The following is a 27390-nucleotide window of genomic DNA, read 5'->3' as shown; positions in this document are numbered from 1 at the left end:
GGATTAGAACATATGACTTTCATGGGGAGAGTCAGGTTATTTGGATTAAAGATGCTGGAACTCTTGAAGATGGCATTGTTTTTCACTAATTACACTGATTTCTATATTTGTGAAGCAAATTTTCATTTTTCAGTAATTGGCTATTGAAAAAAATCTTCCAGGATGCTTTATCTTTGGCATTGACTAAATACACCAAAACTCAAAAGCTTTGTAAAATAAAAGCTTCCATATGGGATCTGAGTATTTTCAACTTTCATACTCAGATATAAATAGGGGACTTACAAATGGCATGATAAAAACCGAATCTTCTAAAAGTTGAGGAAATTTCATTTGAAGTATACTCTCTCTATAGTTAAGCTAATCCTAAATTATGATTAGATTTTTATTTTGAATTGAAAATGTTTTTGTTTTTTTGGTGCTGAGGATTGAACCCAAGGTGCTTTACCACTGAACTACATTCCCAGCCTTTTATTTCACTTTTTATTTCGAGACAGAATCTTACTGAGTTGTTTAGGGCTTTGCTAAATTGGTGATGTTGCCCTCAAACTTGTGATCCTCTTGCCTCTGCCTCCCAAATCTCTGGAATTACATTTACCTGCCACTCTACTTGGCTGACTTGGAAATACCTTTAAAAAATCGTTAAGGATAATTTTTCTTATGGATGAAAAGTGTGTTTTATTAAGTCACTTGAATAGAGAATAGAGAATTTGAGGAAGATGACAAAAAGGCTATGTGCCAAGACAGTGCTTCATTTATTTTTTAAAGATTCTAATTTGGAAGTAACAGTAGGGGCATAAGTTTCTAGTGTGAGAACAAGAGAACAGCTTAAAGTTGATATGTAATTATTGATCCAAATGTTGTTATTGATTTATTTATTTGGTGCTGGAGATTGAACCTAAGGGTGTTTAACCAGTGACTCACATCCCAGCCCTTTTTATTTTTCATTTTGAGACAGGGTCTCACTAGGTTGGTCACAGACTTACTAAGTTGCCGAGGCTGGCTTCAAACTTTTTTTTTTTGGGGGGGGGGGTGCTGGGGATTGAACCCAGGGCCTTGTGCTTACAAGGCAAGCACTCTGCCAACTAGCTATCTCCCCAGCCCCCTGGCTTCAAACTTTTGATCCTCCTGCTTTAGCCTCCTAAGCTGCTAGGATTATAGGTGTGCACCACTGTGGCACCTGACCCAAACGTTATTCTTTATATTAGTTTTAAATAAATTAAGAGTTTTGGTAATGAAATACAGTAAGGAAATATTTTAAGTATTTTATTTTCACACATTACATGCATACAATAAAAAAAAAAAAAAAAAAAAAATCTGACCTACAGTGGAAAGGGAGTTATTTTAGAGGACATGACTATTAGAGGCTAACATAGTTTATTGAATTATGGAATACAAGAGCATGTTTTCAGTCTGATTTTCCTTTGTAGATATTGAAGACCTACCCCCAACAGTCCAAGAAAAATTATTTGATGAGGTGCTTGACAGAGATGTTCAAAAAGGTAAGCATGTAATTAATGAGCATAATTTACCTTTTATCTGATCAGTTAAATTTTACTTTGTTTTGTAAGGTATGGAGTAGTTTGGTGTATTTTTGTTTTAAATTAAAGATGTAAAATCCTTAAAATTTCTACTTTCCATTATGAATGTATTTCTCTGTCCAACATTTTTAGAAAATAAAATTATAAAGAATTCGAAAGTTGAATATACTATTCCAAAGCCATGTTTTATTACCTTCTTACATATAGAAGATGGGTTCTTCACCCTACTGAATATTTTGTAAACATATGCACAAAAATGAACATGTTACTTAAATTGCTCAGAATTGGAAGAAGAATCCCCGATTATAAACTGGTCCTTGGAGTTGGCTACACGTTTGGATAGTCGACTGTATGCACTTTGGAACCGAACTGCAGGAGACTGCTTACTTGACTCAGTACTACAAGCTACCTGGGGCATTTATGACAAGGACTCGGTGCTTCGGAAGGCCCTGCATGACAGCCTGCATGACTGTTCACACTGGTGAGCTGGCATCCTTCCCTGTTCCACCTGGACTGTATCTCTCTCTTTTTTTTAAATTATTTTTTGGTTTATTGTACACAAATGGGGTACAACTTTTCATTTCTCTGTACGTCAAGTTTTATTTTCTGCAGAAATTGAAGAACAAAACTGTTTTGGTTGTAGACATGAAGACTGGTTGAATATCTCAGTGGTTTTATACTTTTTTTTTTTTTTCTGGTACTGGGGATTGAACCCAGGGCCTTAGTGCTTGCAAGGCAAGCACTCTACCAACTGAACTATATCCCCAGTCCAAAAAAAAAGAGGTAACACCTTTGCTCATAATTTTGAGAATTTACGATACTGTATTTTCAGCTTTTAAGAGATTATGTTTAGGTTGTATTGTGAGCTCTTTTTCTTCCTGAGGAAGAGACTCTTAAAATCACATTTTGCAGATTTTCAAATCCATAGAAAAGTTCAAAAAGTAAAAATCAGTGTGATAGATCCAGTATCTCCTTTATTTGATTGACCAGTTGTTAACATTTTGGCACACCTGCTTCATCTGTATGTGCTTAAATGCGCCATTGTACCAGTTTTTTTAGGCATCAAAATTTTACCTTTCATTATTTCATTATGCCTCTTTTCAGAAAAAGAATATTCTCCTACAACATTAAAACACCTAAGAAAATCAACATCGATTTAGTTGTCTAGCATATGTCCATTTCTCTACTTGTTTCAAAATGTTCTTTATATTTTAACCTAGGATTCAGTCAAATCTTGTTCTTGAAGTATACATTCACTTGTTGCATTATCAAGCACAAGAGATAGTTCTGTGCTTTTGCTTGCTTTATTTGACTTAGGGTATTTTCTTTCTTCTGTGAATATATTGTTTCACTTAGCTATCATTTCATAAAATATAAAATTGAAATTCAAAGAAGCTAAATTTAATCATTGGTAAGCATTAGAACTCATTAAAAAATTCATACTAATTTTCTGAACATCAGTATCAAAATTGCCTTTTCTCCTATATCTTATTGACTGCTTACAAGTAATGCTAATGGTCCTGCTTCAGGCAGTGTTAATTACCCTGGCATCTTCATGGTGTTTTCCAGCACTTACTAGTTGTGCATTTTGTGATTATACTTTGGAATTACATGAAGTCTACAATATAAAGAGAACAGGGATTTTATTTTATCTCATTTTGGAAGATCTAGTACCTGGAATAACTTGACATATAGCACTTGTTAAATATAGGAGCATATAATTACTAATTTGAAGATCAAAGCATAATGCAGTATACTAAAAATTTGTGATTGCTTGAAAAAAATAAAACAGCTCCCTGACTAGCAAGCCTGTATGTAAACTTTGATTGGTATGTGATAGAGCTAAAAAAAGAATATGTCACTTGGGCAGATGGTTTAGTCCTTTTAGTCTTTGTTCAGGAAAGAGGATTTTGTGCCTTTCAGTGGAGGTGGGTACTATGGATTGATCTGGTAGTATATGGGCAAGACCATTCCTATGATGAGGGGGATTCACCAGATTATGTAAGCCTAATGCCATGAAGTGTTCAGTCTGTCTGACTTCTCTTTATCAGATTGTATCCTTATCAGGTAACAACTTGGTGATGACTTGGCCTGCCTTTGCTGTGAGAATGAGAATGGTTTGGTTCCTGTGATGGCATCTATTGGCATTGTGGTTTTACAGATCTGCCTTATTGGTTTGGTTAATGTGACTGCCCTATAAGATAGATCTGTTCCTTGGTATTGATGAAGTCTAGCTTCCTAGCTGAAAGCCAGTTCTGGACTGTAATCAGTCTACAACTTTACTAGGCTTTTTTTCTTTTTTGGGTGCTGGCGATCAAACCCAGGGCCTCGTGCTTACAAGGCAAGCACTCTACTGACTGAGCTATCTCCCCAGCTCCTTTACTAGGCTTTTTTAAAAGGAGATTTGCAATTTTTTTCTCTGATGGTAATACCTGATCTTGTTGTAAGGTTGAAAGTACCTTGTAAATTTTAGCAGGTGATGTCTTTTTCTTAATCATTTCTTTTTCTTTTCTTTTTTTTTTTTTTTTTTGGTGGGGATGGGTGTTCCGAGGATTGAACTCAGGGACACTATATCACTGAGCCACATCCGCAGCCCTATTTTGTATTTTATTTAGAGACAGGGCCTCACTGAGTTTCTTACCACCTTGGTTTTGCTGAGGCTGATTTTGAACTTGAGTCTCCTGCCTCAGCTTCCCGAGCCACTGGGATTATAGGCATACACCACTGCACCCAGCCCCTAATTGTTTTTTTTTTTTTTTTTTTTCTTTCCTTTCTGTTTTAAGGCATTGGAGGCTAGTAATAATAGCTTTGGGCCAACTCAGAGTTGGCAGTCAGTGATTTCTGAATTGGAGTTGTTGTCAGTATTTGTATTAGGACTGGAGTTCTTAAGTGTCTGTGAATCATTTGAAATTCTGTCAGTCTAGCACAGAGATAGGCAGAAATAGATTACTGTAATCTGAGTTAGAATGCTAGAATGACAAGGAACAAGGCTGTTTGCTTACAGCCATCAGGAAGTATTGCAGCAGAACTTTCAGTAAGTAGTCCTCAGTTTGAAAGGATGCTTCAGGAGTGAGGCCCCAGAGCTGGTATATAGACAGGATTCCCCAAAGTGTGCTTTGGCACCATCTCAGACCCCTGCCTAGTGATATCTTTGTCTGATGTTTCAGAGTTTAGGAATAGAATGTTGCATAGAGTGCAGTTACAGGGACATGCGTATGTTATTTGAAGAGTGGAGTTGGGGTGCAGATTATCTAACAAAGAAAAGGGGTTCAATGACAACTGAGCTCAGCACTTCAGGGAGGTAGAATGAGACAGGGTAAGCAATTTAGAGGCTTGGAGGATCCAGCCCATCATAGATGTGTGCTTCTTTTTTTAAGCCACTGTTCGCCTAGGTGTCCTTTTGCACAGTCCAGATCAGCTGGGAGAGATGTTTTAAGTCCTGTAAAGTTTCTAGTAAGAACTGAGAGAGCAATTTCCCGTCCTGTGAACTCCTCCCCTATCAATTCAAGGTAGGCTGTTTTTATGTGTTTATATCTGTGAAGTTCTATTGGAGATCCTTGACTTGAGTTCTCAAGACTGCACAACATTGTACTTGCCTTTCATTTCAGTCTAGTTTCTCAGAGGAACAGATGTGGGGATAATTAATATAAATAAGGAAAAGATAGATCAGTGCAGGTCTTTTAGAATGATTACTGTTTTGTTATCTGGTAGAATTATCTTCATCTTGGAGTGGTGACATTTTTCAGGGTAAGTCACAAGTTCTGGTTGGAAGTAGACAAATAAATAATATAGATAACTGTTTCCTATCCAAATACATGTGGTTAGTACCTGTGCTATCATGTGGGTAGATACAATTATTGTGAAAATATTAAAAGTAAGACTAAAAGTTCTTTAAAAAATTTTTTTTAAAGAACTGGGGATGTGGCTCAGTGGTAGAGTGCTTAGAATGTGCAAGTCTCTGGGTTTAATCCCTAACACTCCAAAAAAACAAAGAACTCAGCCTGAAAATCAGTTATCTAGAATGTAAACAAATGCATTAAAGATGAACATGTTTTAAACATATTTTAAAATTTATTTATTTTTTAATGTGGTATCTCATACATGCTAGGCAAGAGCTCTACCACTGAGCCACAACCCCAGCCCTAAACACATTTTAAATGTCCATTTTCACTTCAGAGGTTTTCACTGGATTATTTTGTAAGATTGAACCAATATTTTGAGCATAATTATTTCTGATTTTTGTTAATTTCATACTTAATGTAAAGAAAAAGCATACTTTTTTTTTAAAGTAACTTTAGTCTTCTAGTGATTGACTAGACTGAAGCTAGTCAGTATAAAGAAGGAATTGTTAATTAATTTCATTGTTTTTTTTGTTGTTTAGATTATCAGGTGATCATCAGATATTTGATTTTATAGGAAGAAATCTAAGAGCAAAATGACCTTGGTATTCTTTTGAACACAGGATATTTCCTGTTGTTTACAGAAGTTGGGGATACAACAGTGGACAAATGTGGCTTCTTTGTAGTCTCAGATGATGTATTGAGTGTTTTTTTTTTTAATTTGTAAACTAGTAATAGACAATTGAAAGTAATTGTTCTATTCGCTAGTGTTTTGTGAAAGTTTGGTGGGTGGCAGATCAAATTTTGGCTGAAGATACTTCAAAAGATGTCTTCTAGCAGGATGGGGGCATTTTAATTTGAAAAAGATACTGCGAACCATGTAAAATTAGTATCAACATGAATTGCCTTAAGACTGCATTAAAGAAATGATTAAATGTAGTGTTTATAGAAGGCTTTTTTCTTTTTTTTAATTGTCTAGGTTTTACACACGCTGGAAAGATTGGGAATCCTGGTATTCTCAGAGCTTTGGTTTGCATTTTTCCTTAAGAGAAGAACAGTGGCAAGAAGACTGGGCATTTATCCTCTCTCTTGCTAGTCAGGTAAGCAAGCCTTGACTATGAGAAAGGTAAGCCAAATAGTCACAGTTCCTTGATTTGCTTGAGCAAACCATATTGGGGCATGTGGTACAAGGAAGGGTGCTTGACTTGGCATCAGTCAACTCGAGTTTTAGGCATGACTGCCATTTATGTGAGCATAGGAAGTCCTCCCTGCAGAACTTCTGAGTAACATGTTATATTAAGTCAAAATGAAAAGTTCTGCAGTGATCCTAGTCTTGAGGTTGCTTTCCATTCCTCCTCACTAGAGTGGGTTTATGCCTATTCTTCCTACAGGTTATCCACTGTTCTGGGTAGGTCTGAGGTGGGGCCTTACCTAGGATCACTTAATTAATGATAGGCACTTGCATGATGAAGAGCTATCAGGTGGAGGAAGAAGTCCTATTCTTCAGAATGCTCCCCGGAAGTGGTGAGGCTGCATCCAGATGATGTAGGCAAAGAAAAAGGTGCATTCTGGCTTACTCTGAATTAATCACCACTGGTAAGAGTAACTTCTAATTGATGTGGGAGTGAACTTCTCTGATAATCTGCTTACACATTTTTATAGGTGAGATTGGTTGGTTCAATATAGTATGCCAAGACTGACTTTTTTCTTTTTTTAAAAAATTGAGACCTCCTTGTAACAGAACTGTGTGGGATAGTCACTCTTGGTTTCATGCTAATTTTATTGTGTGAAGCATATTCAGTATAATAAACCACAAAGTCTCAAGATATATGCACAATAGTTCATTTGAACCTTGAGAGAGTAGTACCTTCTCTTTGGACTATTTCAGGGCTCAGTGACTAATTTACATCTAACATGTAAATCATGGCCTTGTGTTGTCAGTCATTGGAAGACAGACCCAATGGGTATGACAATTTGAGTTAGGTGTTATTTCCATTTAATGTTTTATCATATAAAACTTATCTTTTTATTTCAGGGAGACGTTGTAGGTAGTACTTTCATAGTTGATCAGAATGTGATCATACGAAACCCACTTGCTGTTTGGGTTGTTACCCAAGATTGAAGAGAGAGTTGTGAGCCTGGATAGCAAATGGGCTTCTTAAAATGTTTATCCACATCTTTGTAGTTTGTGAGTTTGGATAGTGAATAATACCTTTGCCAATGACATTACAGATATTTATTAACAGTTTTTTTGGACTTAAGAGAAATTGCCTTTTTTGTTGTTCTGTACAGCCTGGAGCAAGTTTGGAACAGACCCACATTTTTGTCCTTGCACATATTCTTAGACGACCAATTATAGTGTATGGAGTAAAATATTATAAGAGTTTCCGGGGAGAAACTTTAGGATATACTCGGTTTCAAGGTAAGCCATTATTCAAGAGCATTTCAGAAAAGCCCCATTTTTTACTGTCCTTACAGAGTCATTAATGGGGGAGGTCAGAGTGACTGCGAGGAAGGAGAGTTGTGGCCAGTGGGGTGTGGATGAGAAACAAGTTATTCACCCTTGTGGTTTTCTTTTGCCTTACTCCAGGAGTTTATCTGCCTTTGTTGTGGGAACAGAGTTTTTGTTGGAAAAGTCCGATTGCTCTGGGGTATACAAGGGGCCACTTCTCTGCTTTGGTTGCCATGGAAAACGATGGCTATGGCAACCGAGGTGCTGGTGCTAACTTGAACACCGATGATGATGTCACCATCACATTTTTGCCTCTGGTTGACAGTGAAAGGAAGCTACTCCATGTGCATTTTCTTTCTGCACAGGAGGTAAGCAACGTGTTTGTTTCTTCTGTGAACACAAGCAGTAACCTGTAGCAGAATCCAACCTCGGGTGCCTTTCAGGTGTGGTTTTATCTGTACTGCCAGATGAATTTATGAATGTGGTTTTAGTAATTGCAGATTTCTGGTAAATACTTGTCAGTCAGACTTTGAAATTAACTCCTGTGTGGGAGCACAGCAAGGAACTCACATGAGATGAGAACTCATCAGAGAAAAAGCAGAGCCTGGGGGATTTGTGACTTAATAGGGTGGTAAAGGGAAGGGGTCATGGGTGAAGTGAGTCTTCTGGTTTGGGGAATAGAACTCTAGGAATTGCTTGGCCAATGTGTATTAAGTGGAGGGGTAAGGAGGAAAGAGGACAGGAGAAAGAGGAGGTGATAAGGGTGAGCTGGGAAGCCAGCAGCCAGTATGCCCAGGAGGAGGAACACTGATTTTGAGGTTGAGGCTAGATGCCTGGGCAGTGCCTTGTAGATACAGGCATGAGCAAGCTTGTGGAGATTGAGCAGGGGAGGTGGTGAGAATGTATAAAAAGAACACACTCTCAGAGAGCTCATTTTCTTATAAAACTATTGGTCTTTTATTCAGTGTACTAGTAATGATCATAGAACGTTCATAGTCACAACATTGAGGGAAAAAATTAAATACAGGACCATAACTTGTGCAACTTTTAAGCCTGTTAATAATTTACCAAGTAAACTTACCTTGTTAAGTGTTTGAAGCTGGCTTTTTCTGGCATTTTCTTTGTCAGGATTAATTTAGTAAAATGTTTGCTTTTTGCTATCCTGTGAAACAAATGATCTATTAGGGTGTTTTCCCCTCTAATGTATTCTGATTATGTCCCCATTGATGTGCTAAATTTAACTAGAGAAGAGGTTGAAAACATGTTAGGTTTGTTGCTTTGGCCTTGTCATACCGGTATAGGTTGCTCTGCCAGATCTCTGATCTTGTATCATTTTCCCCCTTTCTTCATATTCCTCTAAAAGCTAGGTAATGAGGAACAGCAGGAGAAACTGCTCAGGGAGTGGCTGGACTGCTGCGTGACTGAAGGGGGAGTTCTGGTTGCTATGCAGAAAAGCTCTCGTCGGCGGAATCACCCCCTGGTCACACAGATGGTAGAAAAATGGCTTGACCGCTATCGGCAGATCCGGCCTTGTACATCCCTATCTGACGGAGAGGAAGATGAAGATGATGAAGATGAATGAAAAACATTACAGAGCAGAAGACCAAGACATCAGAATCTGTGATGACCCCCAAGTTAGCTTGGTGCTCCAAGCAGAGTGTATAGCATGGAGTGAACCAAATCTGGCAGGATTGACTCACAAGTATTTTTCTGATCCATACCCAGTGGAGATGATGCATCTGCTGCATGAGGAGACAGAGAACTGGTTGAACTAGTTTGTAAAAAACAAACAAACAAAAAAAACACCCTAATTTTATTAAGACAGAACTTTTTTCTTTCCAATTGTAAATCTGTCTATAAATGTAATGCATGTGGTTGTGTAAGAAATTGTGTAATAGGAAAAGTTGTACCAGCATCTTCATATTATTGAGAAAATTTTTTCCAGCATGGGCACTTACAAAAAGCACATGGCAGACCACTCTTATTCCTTTGATATTCTCATTAGAACCTGGCATTCTACTTTCACCTTAAAGATCCATTTTACATTAAGTCTGAGATCTGGAAACTTTGTACAAATTGTCCACAGCAAAACATAAAATAAATAAGCTTATTTTATTATTAATTTAGTTCCTGTTGTGCCCAATAAAATCAAATCTTTTAGGAACAAACTACAAGCAAAGCTAATAATTTTTTTGAGTGAACTTCACATAGCTTCCTTGGAGGATTTTTGGTTTCTAATTTGTCATTTTTAGGTTTTATGATTTTCTCCTTTGAGCATTCAGATACTTGTGGACTTGTCTGGAAGAATGCCCTGAAGTGAATGTTCTCACCCCCAACTGGGCAGTAGTTGGGAAGTGAAGGGAGTGGGCTCACTTCTGAGCCTTCTGAGTAGTGTCAAATTTGTTTCATTCAATTCCCTCCACATTGTTCTACTCCCATATTGCCACGCAGAGAACCTTTGGATTCCTCTATCTGTTATCACAACTCTGCTCTAAGCAAATGCTGTTAGGAGGCTGTGCCTTTGCTTAGGCCGATGGGAATACCATCCAGTACAGAATAAAGATCCTTAAAAATGCAGTAAGGTGGTAAATGCATCGTATGAATTATCTGTGTAAGTCCAAGAACTCTGGCATGTTGGTTAACTGTGGTCATTCTTATTTAATAAGTTAAAACTGTTATGTAGAAAAACTTTCTATGAAAAATATTATTTGACCACTTCAGGAATACATTCAACACTGGGTAAAAATATCTGATCTATCTCAGGAACACCAGACTTAGTGTCCTGACAAGCACTTTGTAGATTATTGATGTGGCAAGGAATTTGCAAAGAAGCAAATAACAGACACATGTTTTCCCTTTCCTTTGATGAAAAGGCTATGAAAACCTTTGACTATTTGCTTCTTTTCTGTTTAGATGGTATCGAAATGTGCACATCTTCAAATTTGATGCTGGAATACTAAAAACAGAAAAATACCCATGAGCTGTCATGTCTCCGGTTCTTTCTCCTTTCTGAACACTCAGTAAAGTGTTCCCAGGATGATGGCATCATTTTTGCTGCATGCTAAAACCTGCGGGGAAAGGTTATTTTTCCAGTATGATTCCATATCAGTTAATTTTGGTATATTACAATGTAAATGTACTGTTACAAGTGGTTACTGTCTTCTTACAAATTGACTCTGTGGTTTGCTTTCATTTTGGTCAGTAATAGCCAGGTTACTGAATAGAAGCAGGGACCACCATTCAGAGTGCTTAGAATAGCATCTGTAGTTAACTATTCTTCATGGATAGGGAAGATTCTTCAGGGGGCAGAGATCCTGTTCCAGTTGTTAACCCACTCTGCCCTCCCAAGTGAAGCAGCCAAAGAGAAGAGTTAGAAAAGCATCTGGTCTCTGGGGTCTGCATCGCACTCAAACTGACAGGCTCATTGCTGAGCTTTGTTCTACGTTGTGGTCTACTGGGTGTCCTTTCCCTGGGGTTCCCTTTTATTTATTTATTTATGACCAGTGGCCCTGACCACATATAGTTTGATGGGTACAACATTCTTCCCTGTGGGAAAGCATTATATCTGGTTCCATTTTCTAGGCTCCAGACAGGAAAAAGGGGATTTAAAAGTGGTTTTCACAGCAGTCTGGCTGGCTGTTAATGGCCGAATTTTTTGGTAAATCAATGCTGTGTTAAGCTCTTGAACTACTAAACAGCCATAATTATCCTAAGACAGAGTATACAGTCCTTTGGCAAAGAACAGATATGTCTTTAGGTTGACTGTGGGGTAATAATGCCTGAACTGTGTGGACTTAACCTTATGGTTCTTTTTTCTAGGATAAATTCAGTATGGTGTCTTCTGTTCTTTCTTATCTGTTGTTCTTCTTTGGAGTCAATTTATATATATAATCATTTCCAAAGAACTGTTTGAGCAACTGAGATCTAATTAAACAAAACCCAGGCACACCATGGATTCACCTGCCTTTTTCTATTTTTGACTTGTAGTCTCATGTCCCAGTCTGAACATGTGAAGGTGAAATAACTTCTGTGCACAAGTGGTTGAGGCTTTGTTGTGCATTTCATCATCTGTTTGGTGTAAGTGGTTATGAAGACAATGGCACACTACCTTCCTGCTTCCTGAGATAATAGGTCAAGTAACTGTCTCCCATGGGAGTTTGTTTTAATGTAAAGTTTCATTGTAGAGTAGGGATGGAGCCACCACCTACCTGAGTGGGAACAGAAGGCCAGGGAAGCTTGTTTTGGGTTGTGACTGAGTGGTAGAGCAAGGCCCTGGGTTTGAGCGGAGTGCAGCTAAAACAAAGTTTTCTAACTCGAAGGGGAGGATAAGAAAAGCTCAGAGTAAGTTTGACACTGGAATTGTGGGACTATATCTTACTAATGCAGAAGGTTTGATGTTATTTTAAAAGGAAGATGTTAAATGAACTTAATATGGATAATGGATGATGTTAATTATTTTGTAACTGTAAATATCAGTTCTTGGGTTATTGGCATGCGTGAACCAGTTAATTCTACTTTTGGGTCAATTAAGAGCAAAATTCACAAAGTTGACCAGCTTGTTTCTGGAATTGACTTCATTCCAATGCAGTGTTTCATCTTAAGGAGAGCATGATTTGAGAATGATGGACTTGTGCGAAGTCTTGCTCTTTCATTCAAATGCTGTATCACATTAGGTAATTGTCAGCATTTTTGAATCTGGTTATGGAATAGGCAGATAGAACCTTGGAGTAACAAGAGTTGGTAATTGGCTAACAATTACCTCTGAACATCTCAAGTAGAGAACTTTTTATATTGGTGAGATGTACTTGAATTTCAGAACTTAGCAGAAATTTTAATTAATTTTTATTGAAAACTGCACTGAACGCTAAATGTCCACCTTTACAATAAACAAGTACAGTAACGGTAACTCACACTAAAACAAAACATACTTCTGATAGCCATTTTCCTTTTGGGACAGGTTAAAGTTTTTTTTTGTTTTTTTTTTGTCACAAAAACAGGAATGTACCTATACAAAGGCTCAAAATAGGCCATCTTTTTAAACAAAAAGGCAATGATTCACAAAAGACTATGAATAGAACATGTAACTAGTTGATACAAATCTAATAGGATTTGTTAAAATCAGTCACATCTAATAACACATCTGAAGTGTTCTTGTATAAAATATCACGTGAAGAAAAGAATTTATCAATGTCTTAAAAAGTGGGTTTGTTCATAGACAATCTGACAAGTTACCATAAAAAGTGTTTCCTGAGACATAAGGAAATGCAACATTATTCTTGAACCCTTAGCAGTTCAAGACTTTCCACTCAATAAAATAGCTGAGGATCTGAAACTGAGAAAATATATTTGAGTACAAACAGCTTGTGAAACTTAATACTTTTTTCTCTTTTTTTTTTTTTGCTTTTTTTTTTTTTTTTTTTTTTTTTTTTTGCATCATCAGAGGGTACAACTGAACTTACAACCAACTTGCCCACTCGGTATGCAGTTCAGCTGCGAGGGAGACACTTCTGTACAGGAGCCTGTACTGTCTTCAGTCCTATGCGTGCAGGTGTCTAACACAGGCAAACAGTTTTTTCCCCATTTTGTAGCAATTGTCTTCCTATTAGCAAAAAGAGGTGACAAGCCCCTGTAGACCAAAGGGACTAGAGTCATAAGATGGGGATTTCCTCTTAATATTTTTTATTTTGATGTTTGTTTTGGAACTCTTGATCCAACATTCTAGAGCAAGGTGCTCAGGACCTGCTGTGCCCAAGGAACTGATAAAGGAAAAAGCTCTATTTATTCTTTGTGATTTGATGCACAGATGAAAAACTTAACACACAATAACAGAAGTTGGTCGTTAATAAATCACGTCCTAGTCTTTCAGCGCTTCTGTGAGCAGACGACATCTTCAGTTTTCTAACTCTTGTAGCTTTTAACACCGCAACACCAACGATGCATATGTCCAGGATCAGTTAAAAAGACTGTCAAATTCCTTTTCTCTTAGTTCATCCACTTTCACTGTCTCTTGGTCCCAAGTTTATCTGAATGATTACCTTTCAGCATTCTCTGCTATTGCTCGTTGGGGTGCTCTCGATTGTCCCCATGTTTTGTAGGCTGGTTGGGAGAGGGAGCTTGGGAAGGGTGTGCCACTGTGGGGAGGTTGTGAGTCACCGGGATGCCTCCAGGGATGATCCCTTCCATGGCTGCAGGAAGTCCTCCCGGAGCCACGCCTACTATGCCCGGTGGATACCTATGGAGCACATGGAAAGGGGACTTGTAAGTCTGACACAGAGTCCTAAGCTCTTGGCCCTTCAATTATTACAGGAAAATTTGTTGTCCTCTCTCCCCGCAAAGCGAGGGGAGACCTAGTTCACTGGGAAAAGAAAAGGAAAAAAAAAAAAAAAAAAAAAACACTAGGCCTTCAATTTTGTGGCTTTTTGACAACAGGTATAATTAATGTTGGTGAGTGTTGTGACCCAACAGTCTCCATTTTCTGGCTGACTTCAGAAAGTATTCACTAGTGAGGCTGACTTCGTGATTTGCCGACAGACTATGAAGCACACTTAGAAGAACCTTTGGGAGGACTCCCTATGAGAAGGATAAGTACCACAGTCATCTCATGTAGCACGTGGGGAGCCAGAGAGCTATGTGAGAGTTCGGCAACCTACAACCAGAAAGCAACCCTCACTGGGACCCTAGCCTGTTAGCAGCTTGTCCTGGCACTTGGAGCTTCCAGAACTATGAGAAACTTGTGGTTTATAAGCCACTGATCATTTTAATAGCAGCCCAAACTCTTAAGCTGCTATTCTGTGGGCTGGGGCAGCAATGGGGAACTGGTAACCTGCTGTTGTTTCAGTGCCTGCCATCCTATGCATGCCAAGGTAGGGGCTCATGTTACATTGCAGGCAGGACACAGACACGTCTGTGTGAGGACATGCTGCATTAGTCTCCTATAGAACACACAGTTCTTAGGCACAAATGTGACAATATATTTAAACACACTTATGGGACAGGTGCTTCAGAATGACTGTCCCACTTGCAAAGTTGTCAGACCCTTTGTCGCAAGCCTGCCCCAGCCCCTGGCTACCAACTTAAACTGCTAAGGAATCCCCAGGGTCTCTCCAGGGCTTTGATTGGTAGAATCCTTTTGAGCTCTGGGCCTTCAGAGCACCTATAGTAGTTTTTCAGAGCCTTGACCTGTCTGAAGGAATACAGCAGAGCCCGTCAGGGTTAACCACCAACCTGAATGAGTGTGGTTGTCGTTCTGAGATTGGCGTAAGCGATGATACTTCAAGGTGCTTATGAGGCAAAGTTGGGACTGAGTGGGCATAAACTATGCCCAGCCATCTGACATGTAGCAGTGTCTGGGAGAGACTTTCAGTTGTCAGAGATGAGAGTAGGAGGGGCTCCTGGCATTAGTGAGCGGAGGCCCTGGAGGCTGCTGAACACTACGATGTACCCAATGATTCCTATAAGATTATTACTTGGCCCCAAATGTGAGTACTGCTCAGGGTGGGGAGCCCTGGGTTAGGGCAAGGCTGCAGCTCCTCTTGTGCGCACAGGTTCTTGTATTTCACTAGAACCCTGCAATAATTGGAGGCTGGGAGGGGTAGCACGACACTACTGTTCCCTTCAGGGACTCTTGTTTCTATCCACCCTAGTAGTCATACTGTTTACCCACACTGCGTGCATTCTCTCCCCACCCCACAATACTGGAGCTAGAACCCAGGAACACTTGACTAGCTACATCGCCAGCCTTTTTTAATTTTGAAGGGTTCTGGTTAAGTTGCTGAGGTTGGCCTTAAACTTGCAATCCTTTTGTCACTGGGATTATAGGTATGCACCTAGCCCAAATTATATATATTCTACCTATTATTTGGGCTATCTTTATTTGTGTAGAAAAGGTCATTGTCCTTAGTTGATTTTCACATTCTCTTGCAAAAATGCTTCCCTTGGATACAAGATTTAAATTAAAATTTAAAAAAATCACAGACCTTTCCCCCTTGACAGTTTTCCTTCTAGAAACTCTGGAACTCTGAGTTTCTAGACAATTTTACAGAACCTTCAGAAGGAAGGGTGTTTCCTGGCATGGTGGTCATCCAACCTGGGTAATTAACCTGCATGCTGTGGATACTACCCTAGCCCTTACACTCTTAAAACATGAGCTGTTTGTTGCCTTTCATAATTCTAGTTTTAAATGGTTTCCTTCAAGTTGTGTTTATTCCATGGAAATCAGGCACCAAAAAAGTTAGAGGATAATGTACACAATTCCCACTTGAAAGGCTGATTTTTTTTTTTTTTTCTTTTATTACCGAACTCACTGCAAATTTGGGCTTTTCTTGCCTCCTTTTGTCCCCAAGGGCACAAGGCTAGTAGCTCAAGACAAATTCAGTTTCTCTTCTCACCTGTATGTGGCACCATTGAGCTCGGGATGAATTGCTTGCTGGTCTATTACTGACCAAGGAGCTGATGTGACAAAGAATTCCTTGTTGACACAGTTTCTTAAGCTTTCTGGGATGCGACCTAGAGTTAAGAGGGTTACAATTAATCATATTCATGTGCATGCGCAGAGAGTTCGTATATACATGCATGCATACACCAAGGTCACCGTGAGTTCAATATTACTTGGAAGGCTTGCAGTGCGGAGGAAGAGCTTTCAGCTGGAACAGAAAATGAACCTCCCTACTGCCTCTGGGGGTCACCTTCTGCAGTTTATAACATATACTGAGACTAGAGGGAATGAACTTCCTCTCTGAAATTTCATTCAGGATTTATGTGAACCTAACTCACAAAATTTAATTTACTTGACCCTAAAAATGAATTCTGCAGCCACCTGTGGCCATCAGGCCATCCGCTGTGTGGATGTTTTCTCCTTTCAACCAGCTGGGCTGCAGCTGGCGTGGAGGTGCAGAGGGCTCACCTGTGATTGCTCGGCGGATCTCGGTGGCAGCTGCCTCTCTCATCTCTAGTGATGCTTGTTCACTATACCAGGCCGTGTGGGGAGTACAGATGAGATTTGGTGCATCTTTCAAAGGACCCTGAGCAAAGCTAGACAAATGTAAAGGAACTCAATAAATGGGAAAAGGTATATCCGGTGACCATATGTCAACTGTGAACTCTGAACCATGTGGAGTGGTAACTGTAGCTCCAGTGGGCGTGTTCTGTGGTGCATTTCATAGGGGCTGGGATTTATAACAGTTTACGTAAGAATGGTTGGATCAGACAAAAAAGAAAGGCCAATTCTATTGAGGGTTGCCTTCCTCCAAGCAGAAGGAATGCCAGAAGTGACTTGTCTATAGCTCCAAACGACCACCACGTTTCCAGCTCTGCCTTCTCGGATGACCTTTGGGGATCTTTTGGCTCTTTCACTATTAATGAGGACATTACAGTCTTTAGAAGACAGACTTTAAACATCTCCAGAATTTCCTACCCAAAAACTTTTCTGGGAAAGTGCCTCAGATTTAAAGTGTAGGGGGGTCAGGTCTGGTCCCTGCAGACTCTTGGCAGGAGGCTAGAGTCAGGTGGGCCACACACCCACCTAAAGGGCTCTGATTCATGCACATCGAGAGCTGCCCCTCGTATCCTGCCCTCCTTGAGGGCCTGTGCCAATGCCTTCTCGTCCACCAGGCCACCGCGGGCTGCGTTAACGAGGAATGCCCCTTGCCTCATCTGTGGGAGGAAAGAGAAGCTGGTTATGTCTTGCTGCTGCTGCAGGTTCAAGAATCAGGGTTTAATGAAAGCTGCAGTTCAAGGACAGGAACGGGAAGTCTTGGTGATAGATGAGGGCCAGGGGTCAGGTTCTGCTGATCCTGTCAGAGGGCCACGAGGTCAGAAGGTTGGACATGTGGCCACTCACCTGCTTTTTTCTTTTAGAGACTAAGACCTGCCTGAAGAGTGGCTGGAAGCCGGCTGGGTCCCGGGTTAGCTCCGGGCCATCCCATTACCCCACCACCACGAGCACTGATTTGTCCCAGGGTCCTTGGTTCACCAATGTGTCCAAGAATCATTTCCCATCCCTTCTGGTGCCCAAGGCAGGTGGGCTACCTTTGGACAGAAGTGTCCAGGGTCTGAGGACATCTGTTTCGAAATTACCTGCTTTATAGTAAAGTCATTGATGAGGTGGTGGTTATGTTCGTTGAGATTGCAGTGCAAGGAGACACAGTCGCTCTGATACAGCAAGTCCTGCAGGGTGTAGACCCTCTGCACGCCCAGGGACCGCTCTATCCCATCCTGCAAGTAGGGGTCATAAAATATGACGCTGAATCCAAAGGCCTTGGCTCGAACAGCAACCGCCTGCCCTGTGCGACCTGTGCAGAGATAGAAGGTCCAGGTGAGTGAGGTCTCCTGGGGGCACTAACTATGTGCTGTCCCATCCTGCTACCTCATTACTTCTTAGGTTGAACCTGAGGTCACCATCCTTACTGCTAGCTGATGACAAAAGGACTGCACCCAAAATATAGTGGCATCCAAGCCGGCATCCCCCCAGAGGCCACCAGGGTCAAGGTGGAGATGGGTGCTCTTGGTCAAGGTCATGGTGCTGCTTATATTTGCCCACATAGCAGGAATTTTTTAAAAGGACATTTCCTAACCCATACCCAATTCAGTGTTTTAAGGAACCACACATGCTCCACCTGTCACTAGGAGGGTCCCATTCTTGTTTACCTCTCCGTTTCTTATTTGCACAGAAGGCTTCTTATCATTATTACTTTCTTGCTCTCACTATCCGTCAGGGAACATTTGTTCTCCAGCCTAATTGCCTTTGGGTTTGCTCCCACCAGGAGTACAAGGGTCAAAACTGACCATTGCATCCAGCTTGAGTACACAAATTGGCTGCAGAACTCACTGACTGAGGCAAGCCATGTGTCTGCCAGGCCTGGCCCTGTCCCACAGCCTGGACTCCATGAGTTCTAGAGAATGTCACCTAGCAGGCAAGAAAGTCTCCCCTGCTCCCCAGTGGTCATAAACCCGTGGATCCCTAAACATAGCTTCTGCTTCCCAGAGCAGTTTTCAGCCTGAAAATAAAATGGTTTCAGTGATGCTTAGGGCTCACTTAGGGCCCTAAATTTTAAATAAAATTTATCTCAACTATTTTCAAATATGCAGGCAGGGAGAAAGCAAGAGGGAAGACCTGCATTTCCAAACAGGAAGCGGGTCTTTGAAGGGCAACGTGCTACAGCCCCATCTAACTGGGCAGGCTGAGGAGGAGATGCCGCCGTGGTTGGGAGGCAAAAGTCATTCTGATCAAGTGGAGGGCTGCATGCGACCAGTGGGCCATTAATCCACCAAGTCATCGCTCGTCATCGCTCCTCATGGACGTGGTAACTGGGGAACTAGAGTTGTGCCCCCAGCACAGGGACAGAGGCGCAGGGCTGGGGCAAGGTACTGGGAAGTGTAGCACCTGTGCCAGAAGGACCCTCTGGGGCACACTTCAGACACGCGGTAGTGACCCCGTGGTGTGGCTGGTGGGAGTCCACATTCAACAGGGTGAATGCCTCCCCGACTCCCGACAGCCATCCTCAGCCACCCTCCGACTCCCGCCTACTTTGATCTGAGGCTGTGGCTCTCGCTGGGAGCTGGTGGAAAAGCAGATGTATACAGGAGGGGGCTGGGTATTAGTTCCCGGCAGCTTCCTTTTTCATACGTTCACAAACACCCACGGATTTACCAGCTTCTACTTTTTTCTGTGAGATTTTCTGATGAAAGACCTAATTATCCAAACTCAGTCCTTGTAGAAAGAAGCTAAGTGTCTGGGCCTCTTGTTTAATTTCTTTTCTTTTTTAAAGCATTGCTACCAGTAGTGGCCTTTTCTTTCAGGGTCTTGCAAATGTTTGCAGCCTCTGCCTCCAGGGAGCCCCCCACCACAGGACTGGCAGCCTGAGCGGGGCTGGCAGACTCCCTGTGGACACTCCCAGGTTCAGCCTTTGGTCCCTAACAGGGTGGCTGCACCAGTGATGGGGTAGCCCCCAAGTGTCCCTCCTTCTGTCCCCTCACTCTTATCCTGGAAGGCCATAGATAGACAATGAACTTGTGTCTGGGATCCAGGAAGATGGCAGTAACTACCTTATGGACAGAGAGAGCAGGACTGAAGCAAAAGGGTGGTCTTGGTACACGGAGGGGGCTCAAAGGGACTTTAAAAACGGGAAGACTAGGGCACATGGCCAAAGAAGTGACCCCAGCAAGGAGCGCCTGGTAGGAGAGCTGTGGGAGGTGGCGCCGCCGCCCCGCCAGGCCCCGCAGGCCTGCTGGAGTCTACGCCGGGCCGCGGGAGGGGCTTAGCAATGGAGGATTCTAGACGAGCCCAGCAACCTCTGCCTCACTTTAGCTACCAGATCCCCAGTGAAGCTTGTGGGGCAAGAGGGCATCAGGGTCATCACGGGCTCTGAGCCAATCATCTAGACGCATGGAGCTCTGAGCTAAAGGCTCAGCGATTGGGGGATATTCTGGAAGTTTACCTGTCCCTCATGTTTCTCATGCCTTCCTCGAGTCTCAAGAAGTGCATCCCACCCCATCGATTTACAGACCAGGAAACCTCAAGGCTATGAGCTGGCAAGTGTTGGGGCTGGGATTTTGGGGGCCAGCTGAGGCCTTCCCATGTGCACCACGAGCAGGGGATGGGTGTGTCCCTACTTGAGCCCCTCTGTGACCGAAAGTGTGGCATCTGGCTGCTTCAAACCATGACTCCCCTTCTCCTGGCCCCTCTACCATGTCTGCTGGAGACCCTCCCAGGGCCTGCTTGTTGGTCTCCATGGCAATAGTCAGGTCCAGGAAGATGGCTTCCAGCTCCTCTGAGGGGAACTTCCAGGCTGACAACCTATGCCACCCTCTGGCTGGAATCTTTCAGTGACATCCAGCTGCCACCTCAGTCTAGCATCCAAGACCCACAGAACCCAGGCCACTACTGAACCACCAGCCTGCTTCTAGTTCCCCAGGACTGATCATTGTCCACGATGGCCCTGGTGTACCCCCACCTGCCCTCAGGGAAAGTTAACACACCCAGGCCCATCCTGCAGCCCACCCGTGGAAAATGCTATCCTGCTTCATCATCCTGAGCAACAGTGCAGACCCTGTCTTACAAGTCTAGGTCTTACCTGCATTTTCTCCATATTGCTTCTGACCTCAGACCTCCCACCCCATGCAACTTGGTGGTGGGTGGGCCCTGGCCTTGCCCTGCCTACAGCAAGCAAACACTGCTTAGTTGCCACTATTGCGGGTGTGAACTCTTGGAGAACAGGGAATCCCTGGCTCCAGGGGGGCAGGACGGTCTGCGAGTTGGGCACGCACCGAAGCCGATGAGGCCCAGTGTCTCCCCACGGATTCGAGCTGCTCCTGAAGCCACCTCGCGGATCTGTTCCACACTCTGTACCCGTGTGCCTTCCCGCAGTGCCTGGTACAGCCATGTGTTGCGCCGATACAGATTGAGGATATGGCAGATGGTGGAATCGGCCGTCTCCTCCACAGCTGCAGACGGGATGTTGCATACAGCAATCCCTGAAAAGGACAAGGGCGAGGCCAGAGGTGAGAAGACCCTAGGTTATGTAGGGGAGTCCCAGGGCTCCGGGCCCACACTGCTGAGGGAGCAGGTTCCTGGCAAGGGAACAGAGAGGTAGGGTTGGCTTCCTCAAACATCGTCTCGTCATGTGGTCCTGGCCGCCCTAGAGCAGCATGGTCAGTAGATACTTCCACCCGACGCTGGCAAGACTTTGAGGGTAGGGACCTAGAGGACTGACTCCTCAACCAGAGTCCTGGGGTTTTCCTCATGGGGCCAGGTTGGGTCACGGAGATTGGCTTTTTATTTTATAGTATTTTAAGAGCTGAAAACATGTTATTTGTAGCTTAATAAAGCGACTCTATGTCCGATTCCAGTCGTGTACTTTTCTACAGACCCTGGTCCCTGTCCTGCTCTGGCAGAAAGCACAGAGGAGACAGACCTGCTCTTCCTGTCCCTATACTCTGGCCAAAAATGTTGGCATGCAGTCACAGAGAGTGAGAAACCCAAGTCTATGCAGGAAGGGCTTTGGCCCTTACCTTCCTTGACAGGAGGGCATTTTGGAGAAGGGAGCAGATGGGCAGAGACCAGGGTGGACACAGTTCTCCCTGCTGCCCAGTATGTGGAGATCCAGAGCCCAGTCGAGGGCCTAACCAGGACTGTGGGTCTGCCTGGGTCCGCCAGTTATGCAGCTTTCTGAGCAGGGGCACAAGCATGTGGGCTCCCTCTTGATCTCAGGTTTAGGCTTTTAGGAACGCCACGTTCCCCAGGCAGTTAGGTGGGGCCAGTTTTAAGGTGGCCCTGAACTGTTCTACCTTCTTAAGACTGGGGCAGGAGACAGAAATTGCTATTAGACAGGAAATAAGACCAATATTGCTGAGAACTATCTTTCTAGCAGTTGTGTTGCTGTCCCCAGGCCCCGCCATGAGGGTTGTTCCAAGGTCCACTCTGATAAACGACCCTCAGGAAGACAGACAGCTCAGAAAGGGAAGTTACCCTGCACGCACAACTCACTCAGCCCACCTGACTACTGAGGGCACCTGCCAAGGGACTTCCTTTTTGACTGGGATGGAGGCTGCCCATCTCTTCCACGAGGTGGAGATTGGTCATCTTGTGACAGGTCCAGCACATTTGCCATGACTCAGGGCAGAACATCAGTTCAATCGTATGTTGTTATTAGTGTCTGGGCAGACTGAGGCAGATGCTAGAAGTTTAAAAACCTTTTGGTAGTGGACGATTTTCACTCCTGAGGGGAGGGGCTACAGTCAGGTGGAAGGTGATGCAGGGCAAGACCCTGCAGGTCCATATGTGATAAAGGAACCACAGGGCAGGGTGCAGGCTTTACATGTGGGAATTCAGCTCCTTGACTCCTGTGCCCATGTGGAGAGGCAGAGCCCAGACCTGGGAGCACGTGTGGCTGGGCAAGGGTGTCAACAATGACAGGAGGAATGAGGAGTCACCCTACCCAGTGGCACCAGGACCTGCCAGGCAATGCCGCAGCCTTCATTAGCCGCAAGTTGGAAATCCTCAGCCATGCTCAAAATTCCACGGATATGGTCTCTCAGGATACTTCACCCAAATGCCACAGAAGTATGGCTCCAGCCCCACAGGGATGGGCTCCCAGCCTCTGTAGGCCCTGAGGCTTGTGGGAGCCTATGTCCTGGAAGTGGTCCCCAAGAGCCAAGCTGCTCTTCCTGCCGTGGCCCAAATGGGATTAGAAACAGACAAATGCGTTTGCTAGAGCGGCCTGCACGGCAGAGGCCTCTGCCCACACTGCCCTGCTTCTGTCTGCTGGTTCCTGGGGAGGAACGTGGGGGACTCCTCTGGCCGCTATAGGTGCCATTATCATGCAGCAACAGGGCCAAAAGGGGTTTCCTGAGCCTTGTTCTGCCCTTCACATGAAGGGCACACTCGTATTCTGGGGGTGGATGGCTGGACTATCTGGTGGTTACTGCAGGCTTCACACAAGCCTGGAGGGTGTGCTGCCTCCTCCGGTGCAGGGCTACTCTCTGGCCAGGACAGAAGTCCCGTGAGGAGGAGGGTTTGCGGGCAGCCACCTGCCATTCCTGCCATCAAGGGGCTGGTGACCACATGACTGGGGAAATGCATTCAGATGAAAGAGCATCTGGATGGAAGCTAGTTCTTCTCCAGAATTCACCTCTGAAAACCGCCCTTCAGAAATTCCCAGGAGGGCTGGGGTGCGGCTCAGTGGTAAGCACTTGCCGAGCACATATGAGGCACTGGGTTCGATCCCCGGCACCACATAATGATAAACAAATAAAATAAAGGTAGGGGGCTGGGCAGATAGCTCAGTTGGTAGAGTGCTTTCCTCACATGCACAAGGCTCTGGGTTCAACCCCCAGCACCACACACACACGCACAAAGGTATTGTGTTCATCTACAACTAAAACGATATTGAGAGAGACCAAGGGAGAGAGAGAGAGACCCAGCAGATATGCCCTGGACGGATCCCTTGTCAGGGCAGTCCAGGGTCAGTGAGAATGCCACCATTGATATCCCTTTTCTGTTTTATGAAGCGATAGTCCCTGGTGGCTTCTGTGAGTCCCAGGACTCTGGAACTAACACCCCCTTAACCAGGGCCCACCTCGCTGGGGGTCTTGGATTTGAGGTTCCTTCCTGAACCCAGCCCATCTGCTCTTACATCGTCTGCAGCTGGAGAGAAGGAAAGTTTAGCCTTGACCTCCCACTTCTCCCCAGAAAGGAGCGGCTGGTGGGTGAAGGAGGCCCAGCATTGAGAGCAGCTGACGCGCCAGAGCTGAGGGGCATGGCCCTGTGACCATGACCCGTCCTCCTTCAGGTTGGGCATTCCGCTCCGAGAGCACGGAGAACATCCGCTTCTAAACACGAACACCCTTACTGGTGCTGGCCAAAGGGAAAGGTCAAGCGTACAGCTGACTTACTCTGAAGTCTCCGAGCCGCCCAAGCTGCTGTGCTGCCAGGCCCGGCTCAGAAGCTGGGCCCAGGAGGGAGCAAACAGGAGCAAATGCTGGGCAGCAGGGACAGGTGAGCGGCCACTCGGAGGACCCCGAGGGCAACTGGAGCTGGTGTGGTCCCTTTCCCCCTTCCCGAGTGGCTGCGGGTAGGATGCGGGGAAGGACGGTCTTCTGCCTCTTCCCTGGACTTTGCCTGCGGAGCAGCCCCAGGAGGGCCACACGTCTCGCTCTGTGACCCCAGTGTCTGGATGCTACCCTCAGTGTGAGCCAGGGGACCGACCATTAAAACACACCCCCACCAGGGCTTCCTTGGTGGAAATGTGACAGGTGGCTTCCCAGGACCATAGGCTCAAGCGTCAGGCACGTGGGGTGCTCCAGCTCAGGCATGGAAACAGCTGACCCCTGGGGCCTTGCTGATGGGGACGAGGTCTCAGGACCCCGACCCACTAGGTTGTCAGCCCAGGTTGGTGTTTGGGGTCATTCAGGCCTGAGATGCTAGCCCTTCTGCGGTATTCTTTAGCAGCCTCACAAATATGGGACCCTGTGTGCCCACTAGGCAGGGGATGCAGGGTTGGTTTGCCTCAAACAGAGGGCCTGCCTTTGGGCTGCCCCGGTTGCCTCTGGTGCTGTTGTCGTGACTGGGCAGGGGCTGCTAGGCAGTGGTCTACCTGCTTTGGCATTGACCTGGGCCGTGGCCTGCCAGGGCTGCTCCCCAAGAGGATGAGCTCCACCCTTGGGTGGAAAAGACCTGAGACCCAGGGCCTTTCCCTCTGCCGGGGTCCATGGGAGCCTCTGGGCTTGGTCCTTCCAGACCCTCGGGGCAGGGGCGCTGGTGTCTGAGGTGTGTGGAAGTGGAGCCAATGAGGCACTTCAGAAACTCCCTGAAACCAGCCCCTTTGCCAGCTGTGAACTCACCGAGCTCGCCAGCAGCCTTGATATCCACGTTGTCATAGCCACTGCCAATCCTCACGATCACCCGCAGGGCCTTGAACTTCTCCAGGTCTTCCCTGGTGAGGGTGATGGTGTGGTACATCATAGCGCCCACGGCCTCGTTTAACACCTACAGAGGGAGGCGGGACACAGGTCAGAGCCCCAGCCACGGGGCGCCCACACGTCAAGGGGCAAAGGATGTTGGGGAAGCCCATGGTGGATACTCGAGAGCAACAGTGAGCAGGACGAACATAGCCCACCTTCTCGTGGATCTCCTGAGTGGACTGTGCATCGCAGAAGGCCACAGTGGCCAGGTCCTTCAGGATGGGCATCTCCACGGTGCAGTCTCTGCCATCCAGCAATGCCACCAAGGGGCGGGGGTGCAGGGGGCCGTTCATGATCTGGGGGCGGATACCTGTGAGGAGGGAGTGGCGAATGGTGGGTGAACAGGGCACTGACCATCAGGGCCAGGGCCAGGGCAGCAGAGAGCAGCCAAGTCTGGCAGGGCCACACCTGGTTAGGGAGCCTGGGGCTCCTCCCCACACAACCACAGGGTTGTTCTGCAGAACCCCACGAGGCTCCAGGACAAGCTCAGTTCACCCGAGACCTAGAGGGAGCACCTGCTGGCTGCAGGTGAGGAGGGGACTCGGGCATATGTGACCTCACAGGGAGCTAACCCGTGGCCACTAAGGAACGAGTCTGTGTGGGCTGCTGCCAACTGCCACTGTGCAGAGGGACTCCAAGGGTTCCTGCCTGCCACTAGCCCACAGCCGAGGCCCCAAGGCCCCCAAGGGCACAGCTACCAGCTGCACCTCAAAACACACACGATGACATGAAATGAAATTGGAGGGAACGAATGAGGTGCCTGCACTCCGAGGGATCTTCCTGGGGAAGCCTCGGGGGAGGAGGTGCCCTGGGCAGCCTCAGTCCTGTCTCCGCCTTAGCGAGGAGACCGTCCAAGGGGGAGGACGTATGGGAGGCAGGAGGCCGGGGGACTCAGGGCAAACTTCTTGAAGGGCTCCAGGGCAAGCAGAAACGGGGGGCGGGGCATAGCGATCGCCCGGCCCTTCTCCCTTTAATGCCCTCGTGCAAGCAGCTGTTCTGTGCCCACTAGTGTGGTGGCTTCTGGGCCTTCGGCAGGGCGGCAGCAAGGCCTCTACCTGCTCTCTGCCATGTGGCACACCCCCAGACACGCAGGCAGCGTGGACAGCCACCAGGCCCCCCAGGTGCAGTCTGGGGCCCGGGTGACTTCGTCAGCCATTCTGTGCAGCTGGCCCCACAGCTCTGAAGCCACATCGAGAGGGAGGCAGCACTGTCCCTAGCATCCACCAGCCACTTCAAGCTCCTGCACCTTGTCCTTGGTCTCCTTGCCTGACCATCTGCCCAGGTGTGGAGACATAGCACCCAGAACCTGGACACGTGAGAACCCAGGCTGCAACAGTGCGAAGCCAGGAAGGGGCAGTGCCTACCTGGAGTGGGCACGGATTAGGAATCCACAGGCAGCGCTGTGGGTCTCTGAGGCTTTCCAGCATCCTGGGGGACCGAGAGCAGCCCAGGCCCACTGCTGTTCCCACCCTCCACAGCCTGCTCTGCTCTGCCTTAGGTCCCACAGGTCACCAGCTCTACTGAGCTCCCCGCATCCTGCATGGGACATGGGCTGTCTGGGACCACTTGGCCTCCGAGTGACCATAAGTCAGCAGCACAGGCTCCAGACACCAAAGGCAGGAACCCACTGCCCAAGAATACTCACCTGTGTGGCCCCACCTCCCAGCCTAGCCCATCCTAGGGGGCTCTCAGCAGCCCCTGAAATGGCTGCCTCATGGGAGCTGGGACAGGTGGGCCTGGGCCCCTCTGTAGCACCTGGGCTCATTATGCAGCTAAGGGTACCCCACAGAAAGGAGCCCAGAGGACATGACCTCGCCGAGTGGGTCCGCCATCTCCGCGGGCCCTTGCCACCACTGTACATGTGCTGCCCCGGTGCAGAGTGGCAAACCTAGTGACAACTGTCTCTTTGAACCCACAGCAGAGGAAAGCCTTGTCCTGACCACAGGAGAGAGGGTGGGCAGCGGGGCACGGCGCACCACCAGGTGGACCCGATTTGCACCCAGCCTCCTTCCACTCCACCCGAGGGGCAGCCAGACCCCTGATGCTGATGGGGGGGTGCACGAGTACTCGGCTGTGCCTGCGGCCTAAGACCTTGACCCCCGAA

General features: G+C 45.7%; 2 protein-coding genes across 16 annotated transcripts in view; one reads left to right on the top strand and one right to left on the bottom strand.

Moving 5' to 3' along the window:
* Positions 1-9634, top strand: part of ZRANB1 (zinc finger RANBP2-type containing 1) — a 46723-nt gene extending 37089 nt beyond the window's left edge. For all 4 annotated transcript variants that reach the window (XM_079137769.1, XM_079137768.1, XM_079137771.1 and 1 more), the window contains 6 exons: positions 1428-1499; positions 1821-2019; positions 6357-6477; positions 7670-7799; positions 7968-8197; positions 9193-9634. In XM_079137769.1, the coding sequence (XP_078993895.1) occupies positions 1428-1499; positions 1821-2019; positions 6357-6477; positions 7670-7799; positions 7968-8197; positions 9193-9411 (971 nt within the window). In that variant the 3' untranslated portion in view covers positions 9412-9634. The remainder of the gene's footprint in view (positions 1-1427; positions 1500-1820; positions 2020-6356; positions 6478-7669; positions 7800-7967; positions 8198-9192) is intronic.
* A 3020-nt stretch (positions 9635-12654) lies between these two features.
* Positions 12655-27390, bottom strand: part of CTBP2 (C-terminal binding protein 2) — a 146244-nt gene continuing 131508 nt past the window's right edge. For all 12 annotated transcript variants that reach the window (XM_079137782.1, XM_079137773.1, XM_079137780.1 and 9 more), the window contains 8 exons: positions 25442-25596; positions 25167-25311; positions 21093-21299; positions 17904-18118; positions 17350-17480; positions 16732-16859; positions 16217-16334; positions 12655-14061 (listed from right to left, as the gene is read on the bottom strand). In XM_079137782.1, the coding sequence (XP_078993908.1) occupies positions 13881-14061; positions 16217-16334; positions 16732-16859; positions 17350-17480; positions 17904-18118; positions 21093-21299; positions 25167-25311; positions 25442-25579 (1263 nt within the window). In that variant the 5' untranslated portion in view covers positions 25580-25596 and the 3' untranslated portion in view covers positions 12655-13880. The remainder of the gene's footprint in view (positions 14062-16216; positions 16335-16731; positions 16860-17349; positions 17481-17903; positions 18119-21092; positions 21300-25166; positions 25312-25441; positions 25597-27390) is intronic.

This window comes from Sciurus vulgaris (genome assembly GCF_902686455.1).
Source record: "Sciurus vulgaris genome assembly, chromosome: 4".
NCBI classification, from domain to species: domain Eukaryota; kingdom Metazoa; phylum Chordata; class Mammalia; order Rodentia; family Sciuridae; genus Sciurus; species Sciurus vulgaris.
The sequence above is the reverse complement of the archived record's forward strand: the minus strand, read 5'-3'. Positions and strand labels throughout refer to the sequence as shown.